The sequence below is a fragment of the Aptenodytes patagonicus genome, chromosome 5 (genome assembly GCF_965638725.1).
Source record: "Aptenodytes patagonicus chromosome 5, bAptPat1.pri.cur, whole genome shotgun sequence".
In the NCBI taxonomy this organism is placed as follows: domain Eukaryota; kingdom Metazoa; phylum Chordata; class Aves; order Sphenisciformes; family Spheniscidae; genus Aptenodytes; species Aptenodytes patagonicus.
The window spans coordinates 47,570,840-47,597,974 of record NC_134953.1 but is presented as its reverse complement, the minus strand read 5'-3'; the positions used below and the strand labels follow the sequence as shown (position 1 = coordinate 47,597,974).

General features: G+C 40.8%; 1 protein-coding gene across 4 annotated transcripts; it reads left to right on the top strand.

Annotated features, from left to right (window-relative positions):
- The first annotated feature begins 247 nt into the window (after window positions 1-247).
- RNF2 (ring finger protein 2) lies at window positions 248-26,309 on the top strand. Of its 4 annotated transcripts, none has more exons than XM_076339569.1 (7): window positions 248-303; window positions 18,538-18,626; window positions 19,001-19,161; window positions 20,379-20,594; window positions 21,434-21,706; window positions 22,345-22,516; window positions 23,474-26,309. In XM_076339569.1, exons 2-7 carry the CDS (start codon window positions 18,540-18,542, stop codon window positions 23,573-23,575), a joined length of 1,011 nt encoding a protein of 336 aa, XP_076195684.1. In that variant the 5' UTR covers window positions 248-303; window positions 18,538-18,539; the 3' UTR covers window positions 23,576-26,309. The 4 variants fall into 4 exon arrangements, with proteins under 4 accessions (XP_076195684.1, XP_076195686.1, XP_076195683.1 ...); XM_076339571.1 differs by lacking the exon at window positions 248-303 and adding an exon at window positions 695-714; XM_076339568.1 differs by lacking the exon at window positions 248-303 and adding an exon at window positions 889-953.
- The last annotated feature ends 826 nt before the right edge of the window (window positions 26,310-27,135 follow it).

The window sequence follows — 27,135 nt, the reverse complement described above, 5'->3', positions numbered from 1 at the left end:
CATGGTCTACAAGCAACAGGGATATTCCTCTCTTCAGAAAGGTGGCTGAGAGCAAGACCGGTGAAGAGCCGTGGAGTTTAGAAGGCACATTCAGGGAGAAAAGCCCAGCAAGGGCCAGCCAGAGGCCATGCGTTTGGCCCACTGGGTCCCGAGGCTGGCGGACCTGCTCTTGCCCAAAGACAATTTAATAACCTCACTCCACCGCTTCACCTCGGGATGAGACACAAGCGGCTGCTCGCGGTCAGTCCAGACTTCAGCCAGGACACCGCTACCGCCATCCCGCCCGCCTTACTCGTCACGGAGGTACCCGCACCACCTCACGCCGACACGCTCAGCCCCGCGGCCCCCGTCCCCTCCCCGGCGGCGCTGAGTAGAAAATACGAGATCGCACCGATCGCCCACCGCGGCTGTACCTCAAGGACCACGGCCGCGCCCCCCGCCCCCGGCCCCCTCCCGCCAGGCGACACCGCCGGCGGCTGGCGCCGCTCCAGGCCCTCGGCGCCGGCTCGGGGCGGGGGGCCGCGGCTCGCTTGAGGGCTTAGCGCCGGTGTGGGCCGTTAATGGAGAGGGGCCGTGGCGCGGGAGAGCGAGGGCCGCGGTGGGGAGCCCCGCATCGCCCGGCGCTCGGGACCAGCAGCGGGGGAAGGGTAGTGGGACCGCGGCGCTGGCGCTGACAGTCGGCGGGAAGCTGGGGGCCAGGCGGCTGTAACTGAGGTGTGGGGAAGGCGGGGAAAGGAGCGAGCGGCCCCCGGCGGGGAGGGAGGGGGAGGAGGGCGCTGGGCGGCCCGGTCTCGGCAGCCCCATCCGCGCTCCCCCTGCCCAGCCCCAGCTATGAATATGTAACTCCCCTCTATTTCCCGAGCTCCATTGCGGAGGCTGCCGCTCGCCATATTGTGCTGCTGGGGCTGCGGCTTCTCCGCCGGCGAGAGCGGGCGGCGGGAGCGAGCGGCGCGGTGAGGCGCGGCGGAGAGCACAAGGCGGCGGGCGGGGTGGCTGCGGTCGCGGTCGCTACCGCCGGGTCTCTCCCCCTAGCGGGGCAGGGGAGGGTGTGGAGCCGCCGGCTGTGGCGGGGTGCTCCGGAGGGGTGTCTGGTACCGGGAGCGGTGCCCGACCCTGGTGCGGGGGAGGCGGAGGAGGGGCTGCGCCTCTCTGAGGTGGTTGTTGTGGCGGGGGGATGTCCCGCAGTGAGCTCCCCTCCAGGCTTGGGGGGGCTTGCCACGGAGGAGCCGTGGTCGAGCTACCCCAGCCCCGGCTGGGCAGTCGTCGCGCAGGTGGGTGCGCTGCCCGCTCCGGCGTCAGGCGGCTCCGCTCGCCCTGAGCCCTGTGACAGGCTGCCCCCGCCGGGTTCGGGGCTGCTCGCCCCCCGCTTGCCGGCCCCGGACTCTGCGGGGGCTGCCGGGGCCGGCGGTGGGGCCGCGGGACGTGCCCGGACCCCTTCCGCTTCCCCCCAGCCTGGCGCCTTCGGTGTTGCTGCAGGGCCGCCGGGAGCATCACAAGCCCCGAGCCATCTCTGGGGGGGGCTCGCGTGTGACCACGAAGCACGGAGGTGCGGGGATATATATATATATTTATGTGTGTGTGTATATGTATGTGAACACGCACACTCTGGAAGCTGCAGGGAGAGGTACCGTACACAGCTCTGTATCACAACCGCATACCGTAACACCAACCCAGAGAGCAAGGCATTGCCAAATGCCTTACTTGGGAAGGGAGAGCTGATTAACACAGTCACGAGCTGTTATTGTTGTTTTAATAAATTGCCCCTGCTTAAAATACAATATTCAATATCATTTATTGCTCTGCATTCCCAGCCTTTTGTTTCTCCTGAAGCCTGTGCACATCATCATGCTGAACAGTATTTGCAAGGCTGATAAACTGATACTAGGAAGGATCTAACTGCTCTTGTGAAAATGTCATCATTTCCAACAGGGCATCAGGTGGAGAAAGACACTGTGTTGGGAGCTGTAGGTGCGTCTCCTCCCTTCACACTCGCTCTCACTGCTTCTGATAATGAATTTAGCACCTGTTTCTTGCTAACTTTTATATTCTGTGGCAGCTGGCTCTTTGAAATTGTTTGCCTTCCTTGGACCCACCCCATGGCATAGTGTATATATGAAACGAACACTCTAAGCAATATTCTTCCTGGGATTTTTGTTAAACTATTTGTTTTTCAGACCCTCTTCTATGGAAAATAATTTGATCAAGTGCCTAATTCCATAGAAATCCAGAGGACAGCTAGTGGAGAAAGCTGATTTCCAGTATGATAAATCATAATCCAGTCCTGTTTGGAAGTGGTTATAGCTCTGTGTAATAACTATGCATTGCATGCAGGCTTTTAAGGATTAAAGGAAGCTGCTTGCATTTGAAAAAACGTGACTGGTGTGTGGGTGAAATTATTTTTGCTTGGGGAAAATTCTTTAATCAAATATATCATTCATTCAGTGACAAAGACTCGATTTGTCATAGGAGTTCCCTGCAGAGGTACTCTCATTTGTATTCATCTATGTTTTCATTAAAAACTTTTGTAATGAGATAATTTGACATTTTTCTACATCATATCAAGCTCAGAGCTGACATTCAACTTGTCAGCTAAGACAGAGGTGCTCACTTTGAAAGTAGCGGATACCGATAAGCGGTATATTTTGCATTAAAAAATATACTTGTTTGAAGGATTAGCTTTGTCAGTTGTTTGGAGATGGGAGGAATTTCCACTGGACAGATGTTAGCATGAGCCATGCTGTCAGGTAGCAAGCTTTGTGGCTGGATGTTATGGAACACTTCAGTGATGATACTTAAATAAGTTTAGAACATCTTTAGACCTTATTGACCCTGTGAATTGTTATTTACAGTGTTTAATAAATGCCTTATTATTTTCTGCATTCAGCTTCATAATAATGGTGGGACGCAGATTTTGCATTGGAGGAATTGAACTTCTTCAGTGGCTAAAATTTTGACCTTTGGCATCAAAGCTTTGAACTGCAGCCCTACTGCAGTTGCCAAGAAAAGCACTGCCTATCATGTCTTAAGAGTTTTAGTAATACACAAGCGCCAGTGTAATAAATTGCATGGGACTCCCTTTATCAATGACACGGTGTTTTAAGAGTGATGCAAGGTAATATTTTGAGTATAAAGACTTGGTTGGGCATCTTGGGTGATTAGAGCAGAATTCTGGCATTTTCAGGGCTGTGTTATCATGAAATAGAAATGTGGTTGGCACCTATAGGAAAGCCATTGGTCTTATATGTGTAATAAATGTTGGGATATGTGAATTTCTTCAGCTTTCTTTAAATGTTTCTTTTTCCCTTGCTTAACAAAAAGAATGCATTGGAGGGGGGAAAAAGGCATGAGGAAAAGGGAGCTTCAAAATTGAGACATGAGTCTGCAACTGCTCGGTTGTATTTTTCTTAAAAGGAGCACTGTATCTACTGTTACTGAAGCATCAGTTCAGAGAACATGCATGAAAGAAGTATCAGAGTAAAGGGATTCCTTCTGCTTTTTTTTTTCTTGCTTAAGTACCCTTTACCTATTTACTGAATAGATCAGCAATTTAATAATGATGCAAACAGAGAGAAAAGAGATTGGAGAAGGGATATTGTTGAGCCTAAACTTGGTTCTGCTTGTTGGTGAAAATAACTGGCCTTTGAAGCTGACCTTAAATTCTTAATTTTCTGAGGAATGAGCAGTGTTTGGTATTATGGAGCTGTTTAGATTTGTTGCAGTGGAGAAATATTTCAGGAATTATCCCTGTCTGCCTTCCCCCCACTTCTGGATCGTGGAGCTCTCTTGCAAACAGCTGGGAGTTAGCAGTAGTATTCTGCTAACTAATTAAAAACCTAATCCATTCTTTACTCTTTACCACTCAGGGATAAAATTAAACTATTTTGGATGATTACTGGGTTTAAACTGTGTAAGTATTGCTCCTGCAGTACTGTTTACAAAATGTACAGTTTTATTTGAGAGTCCTTAAAACACAAATTGTTCTTAGCTGTCACCCAGCTTCAGATGAAAGCTGTCTGGTTGCCAAATTAACAATTTTGTTTCTATATATTTATTGTAGCTATTAAGTCACTCATACATAAAATGACTTGAGTCTTTCTTTTTGTCTCTCAAGTGTTGTGGGGGAGTTTATTTTCTGTTTATTAATAACCAAGCCGTCTTTTGTTCTCATTAAGAAAATTATATCACTATTGGTTGTGGCTAGCTTTACCATGATAACTGGTAAGATAAAAGATAGCTTTACTAAGATAACTGGGTGAGAAATTTTTTGTGGCTATCTAACATAGCTCTGGAAAAACTGAAAACCAAGCATATTTCTTGACCTGATATTCTCAGAATTTCTCCCACAATATATACTCATTAGAATACTACTGCTTACTGCCATTTATATTAATAAATGTGATGGATAGTAGGTATGTTGTATGCTGAAGAGAAGGATAACAAAATGGTTCACTTGATGTGATCCCAGTAGCCTGGGGAGAGCAGTACACCCGATTTACAGTATATTTGGCTTGAGCTTCTACAGTGTTTCTTAAAACTTGCTTATAAGCATCTTGGATCCTGTAGCACTGTAACAAAGCAGCCAAAGCAGTAGTCCAAGGAGCTGATGAGCAGGCTTTCATATTTTCTGCTGGTGGAATGAAAAATAACAAACCCATGTTGGTTTCCCAGTGGAAGTGGAAGCAGATCTGTGCTGGCTCCTAAAGCAGTTTTAATTGCAGTTCAGGGTCTAGCCTGGTAATTTCTACATGCCTTCAGTTTTACACTGTCTCAGCAACTGGATGGTGAGTGAGTTGTTCTGCCATGGGCTCAGGAGGGGCACCTGAAGGCTGGAACAGCCACCGCAGTGCAGTGGGGGAGCAGGAGGTGCAGCCCTGAAGAGCACTCTAACAAATTAACTGGAAGTAATGTATCAGTTCTGTAGCTCCTGTTTATTAAGATCCTGTTAAAGTTATCCTCACGTTTGCAATTGAACAGGGTGCAGGTTTTGATGTTGGCAGTGCCTGACACCACCACAACTGTCAGGAAGGAACCTGGAAGCCGTGACTACGCATACGTCTGGCAGGAGGCTTTTTTTTTTTTTTAATCTGGGTGAGCACAGTGTTGTATTAAAACTGCAAAGTCGTGAAGGTGAAATTGAATCAGTGTGTTTTATTATCACTGCCAAAAGTGGGTTGAGCTGTTGGGTAAAAAACAGCTGCGGGTTTTTTCTTCTGGTGTAACTGTAGCTACAGAAATGATGTCTACCAGCACAGTCATCAGTCAAGGACTGCATTTCTCCACATTCCCAATGTAAAAACTGAAAGTAGAAGACTAGTTTTCTAGAGACCTAACCTTTGCTGCCAAACTAGTAACAACATTTGTGGAGATGGGAAGGATCATTTGAATTGTAGTGCAAGTATGTTCATAGGATTTCTATTAAAATATATGGCAAACTAAAAGGCTAAGAACAGGGGTATTGAAATCATCTAATTTAACCTTATTGATTGGAGCGGTCAGTTCTTGCTTTCGGCAGCTGTTATTTCAGGGAGACAGCAAGAAATTGGTTAGCTTCAAAAAATGTGCCAGCAGTGCTGTGAGGGTTAGAAAGTACTTGTAAAAACAAAAGCACTGGTTCAGAAGCATAATTCTGTGGCAAGGGGGTACGCTGCACAATAGCAGGGTACGTGGTATTTTGATACAGTCACATCCATGGAAATGTGGTCTTTTACTGCAGACTGTGAGGTCCAGTGCACTATAAATGTGCTACTAGACGATTAATTTAAAAAAGTAAGTCTGGTTAAAAATATCCTAAGGCAACGTGTATCATTCCTGGCCTGTTTGTATGTATTTAGTTGCTGTGACAGATCCAACTTTTCTGGAGTTTACTTTTGTTTGCTCCCAAAAATTTTCAATCCTTTATCCCTCCTACTCTGATCTGATACAGCACTGGCATGAATTTTAGGCAGGATTTTAGAAAGGCATTTTTGCCTTTCTCCTTCACAGCTGGTTATTAATTCTGAAGTCTAAGGTTCATTTAAGAGCTTAAGAACTTCATTTTTGAAACTCACCTGGGTAGTCATACACACAGTATATAGTAGTGTGCTTCATAATACGAGAAACTTTGCGTAAAATTTAACAAGTAACAGAGAAAATCGCAATTCTATTCACTCACCCCAGAGTTCTGCTTAATATTGTTACTTCACACAGCTAAATTATGGCTTGGTAATGGCTGTTTTCCTTTTTATATGGATTGTTGGCGAAGGTCTTTGGCACATTTGAGGTCAAGTGCTTGCCTGATCTGTTGGCCTACATCAAGAGTGAAAAGGTACTGTTCCTGTAACAGTTTTGTTTTCACTCCTGGCAGAAGGCATTAATGTTGTATCATATTTTAGTATTGACTCTGGACAAGATGCAAATGGTGTGTAAAGGGTAAGTACCTTTTTTTTTTTTTTTTTTTTTAAGCTTTAATAATTAAAATAATCTACCTACCTGTTGCATTAGAACAGTGGGCAATGTTTGCTTTTTTTTTTTTTTTTTGGTACCAAAACGTGAAAATTTTTTTATTTAATCCCTCCAAGATAAAAAAAAATCCAAGCTTTTTAGTTTAGGAATAGCCTGATTTTGAAATGTGATGAGTTTGAGCATTTGCAGGTATGACAGCTAGAGGAAGATGGGTGAATTCTGGACTACCTGGAGGCAACTAACATGATATAGAGAGAGCTCTCTGCAAATGTTGTGATAATTTTGTGTATTCCAGTTTTTGTAGCTCAGGATATGTCCGAGAGGGTATGATACAGAACTGTGAATAAGAAGTTGAACACTAGGGACTGAGGTTTTCGACAGCAACGGAGTGATCCAGGAGGCAGTATGAAAAGGCCACTGATGCCCCTAGCAGGGAATATGGAACCCATTAGAATAAACTGGAATTTGAGCATCATCTACATAAGAGCAAGGTACATGGACATATAGTGCTTGCACGCTATTGTACTTTACTACTATAAATATACAGAGAAGCACCAACTTAAAAATCACATACTTCCGTCACGTCCAAAAGTACGTGACTGTTCTTAACACTGTGATAAAACAGCCTTGAGTATGATCCAAAGTTTAATTTGGTACTTTTTTTCCTTAATGCTCTTGACATCTAAAACAGGAGGATTATCTCTCTTTGGTCACTTCTATTAGCGTTAGATTCATTGAATTCTTCCATAGGTGTACATGTGTACAGCAGATGGTTTGTATGAGGTCACAGCACAAATGTTTCTAAAGGCCAGGATGAGCAGCTTGACAGCCAGATTGGAAATGCTGCCATACTCTATGGATCGATTCATCATTCTTCCTTAGGAGAATAAATACAGTGAAGAAACGTAAAAGACCATGTGCTAGCAAGCTAGTGTGTTTCAGAAATGCCAATATTATTTTTTTCCCCTCTGTCAGATGTCATCTGTCCGGTAGCCTACTGGACATTTCATAATCACAGCTTTAGGTGTTATTACTTGGTTTTCAAGGAAGGATTTTTTTTATGTTGAAGAGAAATGCCTATTAAGTTTATGGGGCAGGTTGGGGGAAAATGGGAGTTTGGGACTAGTTACCAGGAAAACTAAATTCTCAGACCTAGTGTGATTGAGAGGGACAATCATGTTGGGAAAATGTGTTATCGACTGTCAAGGCTGTAAAACTGCACCTGTGCGTCGGGTTCCTCTGCATTCCTCAGTTTTATTGGCTGCTTTGGGACATTTTTGAGTCTGTGGTCTTGAATTAATTATACAACTTCCCCCCCCCCCAAGCTGCTAGCGCTCTAGGACAGAAATGAGGTTGTCTCTCTTTGCTAGCTGCGCTTTATAGGCTGACAAACTTTGGGTTTCTCACTTTGACCATCTGAAAATGAAGAGCTTTATAATACTTACTTTGGGAATAAACACAGCTTCCGTAATCTTTATGTACTTCCACTGCTAATGTTCATAAAATAACTTCTTATGTAGTCAAGTCTCTTCTAGGTGAAAAGCTTTGTTATTGAAAGTAATGGGATGAGAGGAAAAAGTATGAATCTTTCTAGGGTGGTCTTTACAATGGATTTCAATGAGTTTCACGTTTTGAGAAATCTAGACTGGATTTTAAGTGGCAAATGAGAGAATCTGACAAGATGATGTGCTTTCAAGCAGCTTGTAGAAATGCATACTTATAACTTCTAATATGCATTCTGGTGACAATACTATAAAGAAAAGGAGAATATGTTATTTTTTCATACAGAACAGGCTAGATTTATATCTTAAATTTAGAACTTGGCACAACCTTGAGTGTGGGAAACATCTGGTACTCATGTATGTACAAATAATTTTATTGTATTAGTAACTTCTTCATTGTGCCAGTCAATCAGTTACCTAACCGTCAGTGGGAGTTGGATGTACCCATCTGAAAGTAAAATTTGTGTTTTCATATTAATATGTTTTCTGGTTTTATTATAGTTAAATTGTTTTCTCAGCCATAGTGGGGCTATATTGATATAATTGATCAAAACATTTGAATGTTAATTTCTTCATTTACTTCTGTAAATGAAGTAGGAAGATAGGATGGCAAGGAACCAGATGCAGACATTGTTAAAATGGGATTGTCAGGATGGTTATCACATTGTGTCTATTTCTTACTCAGTGTGTATCACGCTATCCTTCAAGTGTAACTGAAATTGGAGCTACTTGAAGCAGTGAAAGGGTAGACCTGCTTTAAGTTGTTTCATCACGTTAAACATCGACTGTAATGTGCACCACAGTCAGATTGCTTGCATTAATATACATCATTATTTATGGTAATGTGTGGCCTCAGGATAGTCCAGCCGTTCTTTATGTTCATACATTTTTTTTCAGACTTAGTTTCTGTTTGTTTTGTTTAGCTCAAAAACAGGTTTCCAGGTTTGCTTTTTAAGAATGAAATACAGAACCCCTTAAAAATGGATCTGGGAAGAAAGGAGAGAGGATACTTAACTATGTGAGTGCCTTGTGGCTAATAGTTTTCCTAAGGTATGGGTTATAATGTCAGCCTTCAAGCAATCATAAATGTGGTCTTTGTACCGTTATTCCGTTGTCCAGGGAAGAGTGTAAGGGCAGCAGTCAAATCTGCAGTGGAGGTAGATGGGGGTTTCTCTCTGGGTTGACATGATCTTTGCTCTTGCAGTAGGTTTGGAGAGAGGTGGAAGAGTGGAGGCTTCCTGCAGTGCTCTGAAGGCTTTGGGTGATCACGGGGGGACGTAGGGGTAACAGTGCCTTTCCTTGTGGTGTTTGGGAAGGAATTGGGGGAGGACTGTGCTGGCATTTGTGAGGATTTTTTGGGGAGTGAAGTGGTGGTTAGGGTTGTAATGATACAGATCGTTTTAAACACGCACTACCAAAGCCCAGTTAAAGATCCAAGGATGATGCCCTGACAAGAATCTGATTGCTTTCTTATTTCCCAGCAGCACTGTTGCCCCTGGAGTTGCTGGTGTGCTGTTTTCATCTCTTTCATGGAGCATGTAATGAGCTGTAGCTATGTCTCTTCTCCCTCGTTTTTCTCTAATTCAGTGTTTCTACCCCACAAATGGAGTGCAAGGACGTGTTTGTTTGCAAGCTGATACATCTTAAGGGTGGAAAGCACAGTGTAAGTACTCATTATTTGTTATCAGATTTGACTTCTGGAGCGTGTAATTGCTATTTGAAGTTTCAGCTTCACAGTTTGTATTAATTTGGCATCTTTAATAGTCTTAATTGGCTTTGATTGTGCTTTGCAGATGATAGACTTCTAGTTAATGTGTACAAAAGTATTTTAAACACTGGCTTTGTGTAAGCGTTGCTAACCACTCATTTTTAAATGTAGTAGGCATTTACAAAGGAGCTGACTTACGTTACTATAGAGTATTAACTGATAAAGTGTTAGGTAATAATTTTGAAATTAGCCCATGAGTATACTTTCAGGTGTTCTGTGATAGTAGCTGAAACTATTCACTTGATAACATATGTTTTGTAATTTATATCTGATCCTCATGAATTTGCAGATTGACTACTAATCCGTCACCATTTACAGCTCTATTCTAACAGCTACAAATGTTAAATTTGGGCAGATACCTTCAGCTCTCAAGAGGCCCGCTTTTCAGTAGATGGTCAAAACCAAAGGCATTTTTGCTTGCTGTTGGCCAATTTAAATATACGTACAGGAGAGAGAAACTATATTCTCAGAAAACATTTGTATGGTGTTTTGGGGCTTATTTTGTTAATTTTCCAGTTTAGCCAAAAATACCTAGCTGCAAATTTTACTGCTGGTTTCACAAGTTCTCAGAAGATATTTAAAGAAAGTGTTCTTTTTCTTAAATATGTTGTTATATCATGTGTTTACGGAGGAAACTCCCATCTTAAGCAGACCTGCTGGGTATTTTTTATAACATACTAGGTATCTGAAGGCCCAATTCTCCTGTTGCTGTTTTCACACAGTTCAAACAAATGGATTCTACTTTGTATAAAGCTAGTGGTCACTGTAGTCCCAAAAAAGCCTTCTGATGTTTCTTTTGTGGGTAAGGAGGATGTTCATATAATCGTATTCAGCCACATAGATTGTAAAAGGTGCGTGTATGCAAGTGTGGAGTAGGAGAAGGTCCTGTTCAGGTTTCTTCAGCTTTTTGTTATGGCAATGCTTTATTGGCTGATTAGTGTTAGTTGCTGTTGGCTTTTCTTGGCTGGGTCACTTTTGATACAGCAAAACTAAGTATAAATGTCTCTGATAGTGAGATAACCCCATAATTAGAATAATTTGGGTTGGAAGAGACCTCCAGAGATCATCTAATACAACCTCCTGGTAAAAGCAGGGCCGATTAGATCAGGTTGTTCATGACCACATCTGGTTGAGTGTGACTGTCTCCAAGAGTGGACGTTCCACAGCCTCTCTGAAGTGACCTTTTATTAGTGATCCTTTTGCTGTAGCTTTATGCTTTCAGTATAGAATTAGTTTCCCCTATGAATTTTACTGCTCGACACTTAACAGTTTAGTCTGTCTGTCCGTATGCGTTTTGTCATGGCAAATACTTTCTCATTTTGGTTTTGGTAGCTTATGTAGTTGTTGCTTTATGTTTGGCTCATGGTATGAGTCCACAGCACAAGCTCCTAAAGATTTTTAAATGGAGTTTTAATGACTGTAAGAGATTATGATGGATACCAAATAGTATCTTATCTCTTAGATGTCTGCAAGACTGACAACTTGAAACCTTGCACGTTGGAGGTGAGGTGCACTACAGAGGCGCTGTGTTTTGATTGCAACTCTGAACATGATTCGATGAGCTTGAATTTGTTGTTAGCATAGATCATGACTGATTGTGTCAAGAGAAGATGACTGTACACGTGGCTAATACAATACTGAATTCAATTTGCAAATATAAAGAATATATAAAATATATATTATATATAAATATAAAATATAAATATATATAAAATATAATATTTTTCTTTAGATATTTTTAATATATATTATAAAGAAATTAAAACCTTCCCAGTAAGGGACACTGTGACATTGAACTTGATACCGGGAGGACAAGGACTGATAGCTGAATGAACTAAAAACACTTTAGTAAGACATTCCTCTCTCGAGCTTATCCCCTTTTGAGATCAGTATATAAATATAGTGAGTGCAATAGAAACGTAGCAAGAGAGAGTTTGAAGAGTGGTGACAATATGAGTAAACAAGCAGAAGAGGAAGGGGGGGCACAGACAAATGCAGTGACATACTTGTTCAGGATCATCGAGCAGTTAATTTCAGAGCTGGGAACAAAATGAGCTCCAGGCCAGAACCTGATTTGGCTGTCTCCCAGGGATTTGAGATCCAGAGATGAAAAAAACTTAAGAAAAGAGTGAATACTAAAAGTACTAGATTGTAATTTAGTACTAGTTGTTCTAGATTACAACTGAATGTAAAGCAATCTGCGCTGCCAGTGAACTGCAGTGAAGATTAATTCCTTCAAATAATGTCTTTCCAGGATTTTTTTTTTCAAATCAAGCTCTTAGCCAGAAAGTAAAAGCAGAAAAACTTAAATTTCAGAATGCTTTAATTGAATAAATTGAAATGAATGATTGAATTGAATACTTTGTCAAAACATGCAATTTGTCCCTAATACTAGTTACAGTATCCGAGAGAGTAAAACATAAAACTCTAATCCTGTTAAGCTTCCAAAGTAACTGCACTATGATACCTGTTTTTAAAAGAACTAATCCTTTGGAAAAAAAAATCGGAATGGTTGAAGGTGCTATTGAACTTGGCATACCAAATAGAGGTCTAACTCTCTTACTGTTTTAAGTCTAAATATTTACCTTTTAAAACTTGGAACAAAAATCAGTTGATTTCTAAGGATTTAATACTGTGTAAAAATGTGTTTGTTTGTTTGTTTTTTTTAAAGAGCCTGATGCATTTTTTTTTTCCTCAAAAGTGTTTTTTCATGAAGGTATCGGAGATCAGTACACTGTTTTGAGTTAAATAGCAGCTGGTATGGTTATGGCCACACCTGAGCTGGGTTTGTGGGTTATCTCTTCCAGCTGCTTGGTACCATTCCACCCTTTCTCTGATCTCAAGGTGTGCTGACACTACTATGTGTGCAGTTGCTCTTTAGCCTTTGCCTGGGCTAAAAGAGGGACTGTGAAGTGTTTTGGAAAATAATTCAGGTTGTGGGGGATCTTTGGATGCCATCCAGTAGAATGTCCCATGCTCCCTGGTTAAAGCAGGACCACCATCAAGGTTAGTTCCAAGCTAGAGCTAAGGAGATCTTAAATTTTCACAGATGACAAAGTTTGAGAAGGAATACTAAGGAGTGATTATAAGTTGGTGAATCTAAGGGTGGTAAACCTCTGAAAAGGTAAAGCAGGGAAGAGCAGGAGCAGTGACATGCTGCTGCCAAGCTCTTCCTTTGGCTGCCTTCTAGCTAGAACAGCCTGTCTGCCCGCAGCTCTGAGTGGCCTGAAGTGTACTTGTTGCCAGTTGGATTTTATTTTTACTGGACAGGTTCAGGAATGGGATACCCGAATGCCCAACCTCCTGTGACTCATGACTATATTTGAGCAAATCATTAAGCGTATTTCAGTATAAAAGCTTGTAAAGTGGATGTGATGTGTGACAAGCGCGGATGTTCCTCTGCTGGAGTTTTTTCTAAGTACTTTGGAAGGAGACTCTGGCATAAATTCCCGGGTCAGTAAGCAGGCAGAAGATCAGAGGGGCTTTTCTGATCAGGTCTTTCATACTGTTATTTTTTCCTATAACTCTGTTTTCCAGCGCTTCAGGAACAAGACAATAATTTTGTTGTTATGTTTTTAAACCCCAGCCGTTTGTCTTCAAATTTGTTTTGGAAAATAGTCTACAGATGGATGAGCACAAAGAGCAAGATTGCGTAAGCCCTGTTTTCCAACGAAATCAGGCTTAAATAGCAAGTCTTTCAAATGAAGTGATGCGGTACTTTTTATTGAAGCCGGCAGCTTCAATAAAGCTTCATCCCAGCTCCAGTTAGGGAGCTATTCAACTTGTGCATAGAGTTTGGTTATATAAAATCGATCAAAAGTTTCCAAAGCTCCTTAAGAACAGCACAGGTGGGTTTTGTTTTCTTTTGTTTTTAATGTTCTGGCAATGTGGAGAACTGAGAAACGTCCTGGGTACAAAGAAATCAAAATTTGACATATTCTGATAATCTTTAGCAATCTCCCTTTTCATCTTCCAGTTTTCTTCTATAAAAGACATGAAGCAACTAGGCAAGTTTTATGACTAAATACTAAATGTTAGCTTGTTTCCCTTTTTTAAGAACCTGAAGAGATCCATAGCATTTCTGGTTCTCAGATTTGTAATACATTCTTTTGGTCATATCAGTTAGCTCTTGCTTTGATAGTGACAGATGTGCATACTCTGTAATTACCAAGTTTGTGCTTAAGAGTTCTACTGTGCTTGAAGACTCAGTCAGTCTGAAGGATTGCAGGTGTCCTTATAATATTGGTTAGGGTTGGTTTTTTTTTTAATGACTGACAGGAATGGCCCTCTGGCTATAGCATAAATCACAACAGCTAGTACTTGTTAGTGGCTTCAAGAGAAAGGTGTTTGATCTGCCTATCGGAATGTGGCTTCTCCCCTTCATACCGCCCTGTTGTTGTGTGGCTGATTGCTTTCCTCTTATATCCAAAGGATATAGATAAGTCATAAAGGTAAAAAATGATAAAAAGTATAAAGGCGTGATGTGTTAGAAGTTGTTTCAAAAACTTAATGATGAAAAAAGGCTCACAGAGGGTATCTGACTTCACATTGTTCCTAATGCTAAAACCTGCAACCTGTGAAGAAGAGACCTCGTCTTCTTCATTTATAAAGTGGAAAAGATCTGAAATGTTGAATAGCTGAAAACTTAAGTAGATATTGTTGTGATGAAATCTGCTTCATATTTTGAGTTGGAAAAATGAGTGTGAGAAAATTGTTACGCAAGACTTTTTTTAAAAAAAAAAAAAAAAAAAAGCCGAAAGGGATGCAGAGGAATAGTGAACTATGTCAGTGAAGATCCAACTTAAGAATGTGAGATTTCGGTGGAATAAATTTCAAGACTGAAGAGTAAATGTGAGGTTTTATATTTATTCTGTATCTTTTCTCCCCTTGCCAGTAGTAGTTAATAAAAAGTCTGTTGTTCCTTCTGTCTAGAAACTTTCCACTTCATATTTTTAACTCTGAACAAAATGACAACAGAAAAAAAATCTTTCTTTGGCTCATGAAAGAATTTCCTAATTTCCTAATTTTCCTAGCATTAGAAAGGATCAGCTAGTCTGGCCTGTACCATTCAGGATTTCTTTTAGCAGATGCCTGCTTCAAATCTAGTAGTGGTGGACAGTCTTAAAAGAAAACTGAACTGAGGAGTAATCTCTGTCTTATTGTTGCAGGCTGTGAATGTCTTGGCACTGTCAGAAAGCCCTTCTGTCGGATTCACCTTCGTGCCAGGCAAGGAGAGCTGGAGATGGTCTGTCCACAGCAATTCAGCTCCACAGCCAGCACAAGAACAGAGAGAATGGTGGAGTCCAGTCCAGTCATGTCTTGCTCGTTAGGTTTTTTCTACTGGAGACCAACAGATTAAATGACACCTGAAAATAAACTAAACAGTGCTGTTTGGGATGTGCTTTGAAAATGACTGCCTCTAAAGGGTACTTGCTTACTTAAAACAGATGTCAGTATAGTTGCCTGACTATTTGCTGTTAAACCTGAGAGCAAGGGGCCAGTGCAATCTCCTCCTGCTTGGTTGTAAAGCTTGACTTTCAAGTCAGCTAACTGTAGAGGTTTTTCCTACCTCTGTTCCCCAAGCGAATGGAGAAGATCAGTCATTGATGAGAACATCTAAAGAGATGGTTTCCTGGTTATGATTTTGAGACTGCTAATTGATACTTGGTGGCTATTACATGGTCAGTGCAATTTTAGGTCGAAATGCCTCTCCTGATTGTGGAGTTTGATCTTTGATACTGGTGCCAGCTGTTGATGTGGCTGTGTTAGATTTCAGCAGCGTGAAGAAACGTAATCCAACCTGATGTCCAACAATGTCATAAGGAAGAGAAGGCAAACCTCATTCACATGCATTTCAGGCCCAATACAGACCTGGAAACTGTAGGGAACAGGAACAAAGCTAAGGAGGCTTATTTATTGATCTTCAAGTAGATGGAGAACTCCGTGCAGTGTAATGTGATTGGGGTTTTTTTTGTGTTGTTTTTTTTTTGGTGGGGGGGCAGGCGCTTTTCAGCATGTTTGAATTGACCGTGTTTCCACTGTTCCTCAGATTTCAACTTCATACATACCAGAGGCAGAGGAGGTGTTTGCTAGTGATAAAGTGGACTATGTGGATCTCTCCAGCTTTCGGCTGGCTTTAAGGCCAGTGTTTTTCCTCTTAAAATTTGAAAGTGCTATCACTGCAGACCTTAGGGTGAGAAAGAAGCACTCAGCATCTCAGATTAGCAGCTTTTAAAATAAAGGAGGTCAATTATTTATCATGACACTTGTATTGTGTCTTCTGCAGTGTAGCCACGGGCTTGTAGGCAAGGCTGCAATATAAATGATAGTGTTAATACACTTGTTCTCCAGATTGATAGGTTTGCTGACAGTGGCACCCAGAGAGCTGCTGTTCTGTGTTAGCCAGTGAAAGCAGGCAAGTTTAGGCAAGATACTACTTGTGCATGCAATGATCTCTCTTACTATGGGGCTACTTAGATGGGCTCTTCACTGTGATGGAGCTGCCTAACGTTATGAGCAGGCTTCTCTGTTAAGAGAGGCTGGATTTACTGGGACTTTGGTGTCTTAATCTGCTGCAGTCTGACTGTATGCTTCAGCAGATTTTGGAAAGGGTGTGAATGATTAGCAGCTTCACGAATTTCTTTCAGTAGTTGAAATGATAGTGAATTAAATCTGTCAGATTTAAAAGCACTCGAGTAGCATCCAGTGCAAACACGGAATAATAATCTTGGGCCTCCGTTAGAACAACTGACTGGCAACAACACATAACAAAAATCCTTACCCCGAAGGACTCGACTTCCTGTATGCCTGGAATTACCTTAAATAATAGTGGAAATTAGAACACAGAGACATACTATTTCCTTCCAACATTGCTTCTTTGCTGAGATGGGTCACTCAATACCATCATTAAATTCATACTCTGAATAATTTAAATAAAATGCCCAGAATCCTGTCAGGACAGTCCAATGCTTGGCCAAACTGGGAGCTGACAGTCTGCAGCTGGGTCATGGTGGCTTGTCACTTTTAATGGGGAGGTGAGGTCCTAACTGGACATCTTTTCTAATCTGCACAGAGGAACATGTCCTTTGTGACAAGTAAACTGTATTTTTAGGGCACAATGTTTATATAGTAAAAATTGGAGTTGACGGTCCATCATCTCCTAATTATTTCTTTTGACACCTCTTCAGACCCTTGTTACTTATTAGACATAATAGTGGACATGGCTACTTCATGTCAGGCTTCCCCCCCCCCCCCTTCCTTTTTTCATAAAGTGGGAAAACTCTAATTTCTGTGCCTGGATAAAAGTAGATGCAATAATCTTTGCTGCACTGCTTCTCTCACTTTTACCTCAACAATTAATTAAAGCTTATAACATAACTTGTTCTCCAGAGAGGTTGACCCTTTTCATCTAGAACTTGATGAATTGGAAACTGGATTATAATGTACCTGGTAAATGCCAATAGAATCTGCATTTGGCTGTTGATTTGAAGGGTCTGGAAATACAAACCTAGATTTTAAAAAAGATTTATAAAAGAAGAAAGCACTTCTGCTTTTTCCACCCAGTAGAAATGTCTGCAACTGCACTCTTGCCTCTTACATGGTTACATTTACTTTTTTAAACATACCACACAGTCTGGGGTAAGTTTTCCTGCTTCAAGGCAGGCATTTTTTGAGAGATGGGGAGGATTGCCCCCTCTTCCCCAGTGTGAAAATATTTTCTGTTCAGAAACATCATTTTCTTCAGTCGTTTTGACCTGACTTTCTTTCACATGTCTGCAGTGACCATGTGTGGTAGTTTTGCCTCATCTTGTACAATAATCTCAAAATTTTGACGGGAAAGCATTACAGTTTATCTGTGTGGTCTTTTTTTTTTTTTTTGGTGTTTGTTTTATTTATGTGTGTGGTGTGTTTTGGTTGGTGGTTTTTTTTGTGTGTTTGGTTTTGTTTTTTTTTTTAAATGAAAAGGTCATGTGTGTCTTTGCCTGTAAGCAAATTCTGCAGCAGTGGTTGTGGAGTGTATCAGTCGTCTGTCGAGTGCAATTATTTTTAGCCCTGTCCATTTCCAGGAATGCTTGTCTACCAGTACTGATACAAAAAATGAGCAAAACCCTGATAATGTGTGTATGATTTGGGTTTCTGAAACATAAAAACTTTCGACTTCCCCCCTTCCCCCCCCAATGTCATCGCAAGTCAGGTGCACATCCACTGAAGTACAGGAAGACCGGACCTCTTGATTGGAATTACCCAGTGACTAGGTTTTACTTGATCTTTAAGTATTCTCCAAACTTCTGATTGGAAACTCCTAGTGATGTATTTTCAGGAGGAAAAAGAAAGGCATTATAGCGTGCTTCCAGTGAACATGTTTAGCTAGTTCTCTGCGTGCATGTAATTTTGACCTTCCACTTCGTTAGGAAGTAGACCCTACTTGACCCGTATGCACGTTTGTAAGTGGATGTTTTATGAGTGTTTTCCGCATCAGGTGACATTTGCAGCTTTTGCACCACACAGACAAAGTTTTATGGCCTTCAGTTCTATGTCACTTCTGTTTAACAACCTTAATTGATTTTTGCAAAGTGTTTGTGGCTGACTGACTGACTCCCTCAGTCTTTCCGGAGCGGTACAGTGCATGGGATTATCCGTGTGTAACACAGTGGAGCCTGGTACTTAGATGAACAAGCATTGCCCCTGTACTTCTGCTTTGTTGGCACAGAGACAGCTGTGTCTGTATGGATGCAGGGACGCCTCACTTGCCAGAGAAGCTGGCTCGGGAGAGGGAGCTGGCTCCTTGTTCCTGAGCGTGCAACTTGTTTCTCTTTTCCTTCCCAGCCATGTCTCAAGCCGTGCAGACGAACGGGACGCAACCTTTAAGCAAAACATGGGAGCTCAGTTTGTACGAACTGCAAAGAACGCCTCAGGTAATGCGTTTTTTAAAGAGCTGGCCTTTATGGCAAGGCTTTTTTTTATACTTTTTAGAACTTGAAGCTTGATGTTTAAGATTTTCTTTTTTCCTTTAGGAGTGTTAACTGCCTATTTTAAATGATAGTATATGTTAAAAAAATCCTCCCAAAACAAAACCTGTATTACAATATTAGAAATATAACCCGATGCTTGATCTTTATTTCTTTTTTCCTTCCTTTAGCTGTGTGTGTGTTTTTGTGATTGTGTATGTGTCTTGTTTTGTCTTTTTACTGTGTTTCTCTTTAAAAGAATAGTAAAACATGCTGAGAGTAAAATCTCTGTGAGGAAGTTACTAATTCCATTAAAGAACTTTTACTTTATTTTACGCTAGGAAGCAATCACTGATGGCTTGGAAATAGTGGTGTCACCGAGGAGCCTGCACAGTGAACTGATGTGTCCCATCTGTTTGGATATGTTAAAAAACACGATGACGACAAAAGAATGTTTGCATCGCTTCTGTGCTGATTGTATCATTACAGCCCTCAGGAGTGGGTACGTAAATATTATTACAGGGAAAAGGGATTTCACTTAAGATTAAAATGTGATCAAGCCTTTAAGTCCTGGGTGTTGATGTGGAACAGTTACGTGCCTGTGCACTGCAAGATTCTGAAAGTGTAGCTCACCTGTCATATTTCATTCTTGTGTGTTCAGCCATCTGTGGCAGGCCAGATCTGTTTTTTTCCTCATATGAAAAATCATCCCATAACTTTGTTTCTTGCAAGCAGTTGAAAACCTCTTTTCTCTTCTCTTTTTTTTTTCCCAATCCAGTAACAGCAAAACAAAAATACACTACATTACTTACAAAAATGAGTCTCATTTCCCTTATTCTTCCTTTTCCTAATAATAAATTGCAAATTGTGTGGCCTTTCAGCAGTAGTCCTGCTTCCAAGCTTCGCTACTGAAACAACCTATGCTAAAGTACAAATAATTTTTCTTGTATTCTTCAGTTACAAGTTCATATTTTCCTAAAAGCAATAGAATTCGAAGGTAACCAACAGCAATTAAGTCAATGATGTATCTATTTCTGATAATGGCAATTACCTGTGTTCAGAGGTCACACTTAATTTGCTATGCCTGTGTAAATTCTCATGAGTAATTAGCAAAAATATGTTAGAGGGAAACAAGAAAACCATCAGGAGTAAAGACGCCGGGGTTTCAGCTATTGAGGCCTCTTCCTATGACAGGAAAAAAATTGTGTGAACCTGACATTTTAGTTAAATGAGAACAAAATGGTAGGAAGGACAAGACTGTTTTAGTTTTTCCAGTAATTAGTGCTTAGAACCTAGGTTCCTTAATAGGTTCAGAATAGGTTCCTTAATCTCTGTTTTGTCCTGTGAGTGCTAGGAAGACTATGCTTTAATATAATTCCCACTAGACATGCATTTTTTCTAGGTGAAAATCCATCATGAGGGTTAAGGGAAGAACCATTTTGCAGAGTGGAACTTTTGAACTCTTCAGTCTAAATACAGGTTGCTCAAACATACATCTCCCTGCTTCTTTTTTTTTTTTTTTTTTTTTAAAGTATGTTTGGGGGTTTTTGTTTAAATATCTGGAACTACCTGATCTGTCAAAAGATAGAAGCCCCATTCCAGATTTACTATAAATATTGAGTCTTGCTGAGCAATTTGACTAAGAATTGCAGCATTAGGGCAGACTTTTGTTATTGCTGGAGAGTTAGTATTGTTTTCTCCCTTCTTGTTCATGTCCAGCAACAAAGAATGTCCCACATGTCGTAAAAAGCTAGTTTCAAAAAGATCACTGAGACCAGATCCCAATTTTGATGCTCTCATCAGTAAAATTTATCCAAGCCGAGATGAATATGAAGCTCATCAGGAGAGAGTGCTAGCAAGAATCAGCAAGCACAATAACCAGCAAGCTTTAAGTCACAGCATTGAGGAAGGATTAAAGATTCAGGCTATGAACAGGTATGTAATCCACGTAATTTGTCCACATGTAACCTTGTTTGCCTTAACACTAAAAATACACCGTCTATCCTCACTCCCTGTATAGTTGAGATTCCTCTTCTCTCCTCTGAAGTCTGCCAAAATAATTTTTAATCTTTTGTCTACTAATAGAAACCTTTGTATCACTCCCTGCAACTTCTGTGGCAGCCTGATGTAGACAGCAGATTTCAGCTTAGCTTTACCAAATTATGGCTATCATGTCTTAGATAATAAAGTGTAATACAATGAATCCTGTACCAACATATTACCATTATGTGCAAATAAATGCACATAATGCTAGAACATAGGTTTTAATTGGAACTTAATTCACAAGGCTGGAATATATGGTGTTCACACAGTATTGAAATTCTGGGTGTGCATTTAAACTGAAGAGAGCCAGCTGGGAAAGAGGCCCCAAACTTTATGTTGTGGTGAAGCATGGTGTGATTTATATTTTTAATCACATATGGATTCATATTTAGATGAAAATAATGGCCTGAAATTGCCTGAAAAATAAAAATAATTGTACGAAGTTAAAAATGATCTTAAAACATGTCTACAAGGTGTTTGAGGGATAGGAAAAAATCCATGGTCTTGTCTATGAGTATCTTTTTAGAAGAAAGAATGAAATTTTTTTTTTTTAACTTTAAATATCTCTGAAATGTTTAGTGCTTGTATGTGCCTATGTCTAACTTCTGGCATGACGGAGACTGGGAGAGGGAGGAGTTGTACAAGCATTGTGGGCCTGTACATTGGGTGAATTCTGAATGTGGATTAGCGTTTATTTATATAGCGTATATTTAGCATTATTTTCCGATCAGGCTACAGAGGGGCAAGAAACAACAGATTGAGAATGGTAGTGGAGCAGAAGATAATGGTGACAGTTCACACTGTAGCAATGCCTCAACACACAGCAATCAGGAAGCGGGGCCTAGTAATAAAAGGACCAAAACTTCGGATGATTCTGGGCTAGAACTGGACAATAACAACACAGCTGTGGCAATAGACCCTGTAATGGATGGTGCTAGTGAAATTGAATTAGTCTTCAGGCCTCATCCGACCCTCATGGAAAACGATGACAGTGCACAGACGAGGTAAATGTCTTCTATTCCTCTTCATGTATTCTGCTGTTATTTTCTGTTGCTTTTGTTTTCTATCACTCCTCGGGGCTTTTGAAAACAGAAAAGCAAAAAAAAAAAAAAGCAAAGAGAAAGCTAAACTTCTGGGAGAGGCCTCTGCAGCATTTGTGTCAGCCTTTAATTCTTGCGTGAAGAAGTGAGACAATAGTGAGACAATATGGAAGAGTAACTTTAACGAGGTGCAGAGAGCATCGCGTGTATAGCTCTCGCACCTTACAGTGTTCTGTCCAAGCACCTCAGACTGTATCTATGCTCAGAAGATTTCAGCACTTGTGAGTAGTTCTCAAAACCCCTTGACAACCTGTTACTAGGTTTTTAATTTCGAGCAGATGACAGGGCAGTGCTGTCTTCTCTCTACAAAGAGCAGGAGGGCCTCTGGGAGAAGTGTCAAAAAGATGTAAGGGCACTTTGGAACAATATAATTTGGTAAGCTGCTTGCATGTCTTGGGTGAAAGCAATTCATATTCTTGTTTGTGAACCGTCTTTAAAGGCCTTTTCACACTTGATGCTTAGTATTTGGGGGTGTTCCAGATGTCTTTTTCCCATATCTGCAACTCAAAAGTCTTTGATTATCTTTGTGGTTGTTGTCACAGATACATCAAGACCTCAGGCAATGCCACCGTTGATCACTTGTCCAAGTACCTAGCTGTGAGATTGGCTTTGGAGGAGCTTCGTAGCAAAGGAGAATCAAACCAGATGAACCTTGACACGGCCAGTGAGAAGCAGTATACCATTTACATTGCTACCGCCAATGGGCAGTTCACTGTAAGCAGAACTTCTCTCTAAAACTGAACATCAATACATCTTTGATACAGATTTGATTAAAATCCACTCAGCTGGACTCTTCCTGAGTTGGCTTAGGGATAAAATTCATAGCACCAGGCTGTTTATTTAGAAGCAGATCAATTCCTTTGTAGGAAAATGTATACAGCAGAAGCTTGGTTAGTGGAAAAGGAGGCATATAAATTACTTGGGAGAAATCCAGTGATGCCAGCAACTACTGGCTGACTTATGCCATTATTTTACAGTTAAAATTGAAGAGGAAGAATATTACTTCATCTGAGAATCTTGTTTCAAGAGCAGATAGCTCTAGCACCAGGAAGCATCTGTTGTAAGGTGGTGGCGTTTCTCCACTTCTGTGTAGGCTTCTTATGTTCCGCTATGAAACAGCTGTGAGTACGCTTAGGGAAGAATCCCTCCTTCCAGTTGCTGACTTCAGAATATACAGATACAACAACAAGGCAATATCGCAATTAGGTTGAACTCTGAGCCTGGTCTTACACTTGGGCATTTATCTGAGTAAAGTAAGTCTTCTGGTTAAGAGATAGGCAGATGCTTTGCAATAAGTCTATCTCAAACAGCTTCAAACATGACTACAGATTGTCCCTTAAGACAAAAGCAGAGATGCTTCTGGTGTAAATACGCATCTACTAATCCCTCTGTTTGCAGAGAGAGGAAAGAGAAAAAACTCGAGTTCACTTTATTTACAACTATTTCACTTTGCAAAAGTGTTTTTCAGTGCTGTTTTAGTGAGATCAGCAGGAGTTCAGAATAGCTTGCATTGTTACTTTTTGATGCTGAGTGGTTAGCTAATATCTTGTTCCACATTATCAGTGACTTCTTTAAGTTGGCACATTCCTCCGATTTAAGTAGTTGTCTGTTGCTACAGTACTACCTGTGCAAGCCATCAGATTTCATTTCTGTTTTGGTGTTCTCTTCTAGGTATTAAATGGGTCATTTTCCTTGGAACTGGTCAGTGAGAAGTACTGGAAAGTGAACAAACCCATGGAACTGTACTATGCGCCAACAAAGGAACATAAATAAGCTGTGCTGGAAAACTGAGATGGGACTAACTTTTTTTTATATCTATGACTTCTTTAATATTAAAAGAAGGCACCACCATTATCTTCATGGACAATACACGTGATGCCTTCAGGCTCTCAGTATACTTATTAATATGATTAGACAGTATTCTGGGTTGTATTGAATTTAGTCTTTGTTTCAGGTTTTTGGTTTTTCCTTAGGAGACTAAATGACCTCGTCCAGTGCATTCCAGTATTTGACATGCTTTTTTGGTTCCTAATGCATGATAACTAAATGAGTGTTCCAGTTTGGAATGTCTTAATTTTGTCCAGGTAAATCTGGATTTCTAATACATTTGACACAGTTATAGTAGCCTCTGTGAAGTATTGAGCATTGGATGGCTAAGTAAGTCTATTCAATAGTAACATATGCCAAGGAATGTGTTAAATGTTGTAATTTGCTAATGGTTATCCATATAAAAGATTGGTAGACAATTGATTTCTGATGGTCTTGCAGCTAGAGGTCATCTGATTCCCTAGAAAAGATTTATTAGTCATTTTCTTGTGAACAAATAGAGCTGTAGTGAGAAAACTGACACTTTAAAACCTTGCTGTTTACTAGGCTTAATACTTCAGTGCAAGGTGATTCATGAGATTGGTTTGCTTTTTAATGAATATTTCGGTCAAAAACCCCACAAACAACCCAAACCTGTAACTCCTTCCCCATGTAGAACACGCCAGTCTTGATGCACACTGCAGCTTCCTGTCTGGCCCCTGTTGCACTGTTACCCTGTCCTCACAAGCTTAATTGAACAAAATATTCTGGAAGTTTTACAGCCCTACTCTGTTCCCTAGAGTAACAGATTTTTATTGTGAATGTATTGGAACCTTCTGCAAAGAACTGTCTAGAAAGCTTTTTTTAAAGCAAATCCCCGAAATTCCAGCACATGGACATAATGCAACATTGAAACGCTTTGCTTTATAGAATTCGTGCCACCCCAGCTGTGAGCTTATCTGGGCTTCAGTTTGAGTAGGGAGAACTTCAACCATAAGCTGCTTGAAGATTTTACCCCCCCCCCTTTTTTTTTTAATTTCCTTTGCCATAGCTTTAACAAATGTGGCTTAGCACTTTGGAAGACAATTTTAGTACTTGACAAAGCTTACCATTTAGTGTCTTAAATTTAGGTTCAAGTTTTAAAACTTGGCAGTAGGCTGTTGTGTGAAGTCCAGTAGCTACTGTACATTTGCATGTTAAACTCCTTTTCCCTCGCTCTGGACCTTGCTGTCACTTAATGGGGCGTTGCTTTACCTATTAGCATTCTGTCTTAAGGGAAATGATGGTACTGTGAGATTCCCTTTGCTGTAAGACTTGCCGATGAAGGCTTCACCTGTTTGCACCTGAAGCTGAAGCAAAAAATGTTGCTGATTGATAGATGAGAAATAATATACTTTAAACCATACGGTATTGCTCCTTCTTCGTTTTGCCTGTAGTTAGACTGTTTTTGGCATGTGGTACGTAAGCATTCAGATGCTCGGGGATTCTCTTGGGAAGGAAGTACCCTTCCATTGCTTCTGTCTTTCAAGCCTAGCACTTGTAAATACGTGTCCATTCTGATTGCTGTTTCAGATCAGCTTTATCCCGATGTGAAAACTGCACAGGCTTCTTTGAGTAACTTAATTATTCTCTCTTACTGGAAAGACTTGCTTTTTTGTGACATGAAACAGAAGTTTTCAGGCCCCAAAACACAGAGGGGGCAGTTTTTAAGGAAATACATTATTCATTACTTTCTGGTGAAATGTTGTGTTGTATAGACTAGTAGTGCATGCCCACTAAATATAATCATCTGGGGGGTGGGGGAATGGTGATTATAAATGCTTTAAAATTTATGGGGAAACTTCTAGATTAGTTGCAGCATACCTTCCCATTGTGATAGCTAAGGTAATGTCCAGTCCCTTAAGCAAGAGAGGTGTTTGTGAAGCTGAGCAGTCTGTCTAGGAGCTGTCTGTCACTTTGTCCCCAGTTCTTTAAAAAGCGTGGGAGAATGTGAAGCTTTTATTTTCATGTTGTAGTGAATTTACTGAATATTTATGTTCTTTAAATATTATATATATAATGTAGTAGTTTGATTAAACCATTGATTGCACTGTGACTCTTTAGTGCTATAAACTATTTTATTTTCAAAATGACTTTACTCTTCCACCTTTTAAAGCCATGTTATTTTTTTAAGTACATAACGTGTGTTAGGTACGGGTAAGCCTAATAGCTCTAGTATCCAACTAAAGTCACACTGAAATTCTCAAACTGACAATAAAAGTAAAAATGTTATCAACAACCTATTGGAAACTCCAGTGCTGCTTCCTCTTATAATTCATAAAAGAAACCTTTTGGACAGTTTTGCTTGTTTGTTAGTGCTGCCGTGTTTGTGGTTGTCCAGAGAGAAGGGTGAGTAGGTGCAGCTGACCTCCACATGTGTTGATCCGAGTTGAGTCTGGCCCTGAGCACTGTTACAGTCCACTGAAACCAACTGACTCCTGTGTTTTGTGCCTTGAATGAGAAATACAGAGGCACCTGAAGATAGCAGCTCTTCCAGTGACCTGTCATAGGTGCTGCTGTCCTAATCAGATCCTGTAGCCTGAGAAATGGGATGAAGGATTTTCACAGCACTTGGGTTAAACCCAGCAACTTTGGTTGCATTTAATTGTGTATTAAGCAGCTTCAACAGACACAGCATAACACAACTGTAACAAATCACTTGGGTTGAGGTACATTATTAAAAGAAGTGAAGTTCTGTTCCTTTCCTTGTTTTATCTCTACAGTTATTACAACTTTCACCCAGAAGGATGCACCTTGAGTTAAGAGGGAATGCTTGCGTACACCAAGAGGCTTTCTTGAGACGTACTGAACTTAAGCACTCTGATTGCGGAAGGAGGTCCCTTTCTGCCTGAACTCCTGCTGCTTGCTATGCTGACACTGATTTTTCGGAGCCTTCTTTGAACAGCTTTAACTCCCTTAAAGCTTCCTCAATCACCGCTAAACAGAAAACACTCAGAGAGCTGATGTGCTCATAGGCAGCTACTCTCTGCTATATGCGGTGGGTAGGTGGACAAGTTTGTCAGCTAAAAAGCATTAGAGGTGCCACTGTACTACCCATACTGGTAACTAGATCATATCCTAAAACTTAATTTTCCATCATCCTCTGGTGTTTGTCCTCCAGCATGCCGATCAGCTGATAACCCAATCCTGATTTCAGTACCCTAATGGTTCCAGCAGTTAATCAGTTCCGATTTTCTGTTCAGCACAAGCCACTTGCAGTAACACCCGGATCCAACAAAGATTTGTTGCATGTTGAAGGTCTGTCATTAGTGATAGTGGCACAGAGTGCCTGGCAAAGAACTATACCAAGTACCAGCTCAGGCCTGGTGGTACAATATCGGCCAGCTCCAAGAATTTAAAGAGAATCAGCAGTAACCTTGCCACTAACACCTGCATCATCCTAATTTATTTACCACTATATTTACTACTGTAGTAGCCAACCATGGCAATATGGATTACCCAAGCTGATCAAAACAGCCTTGGGTCAT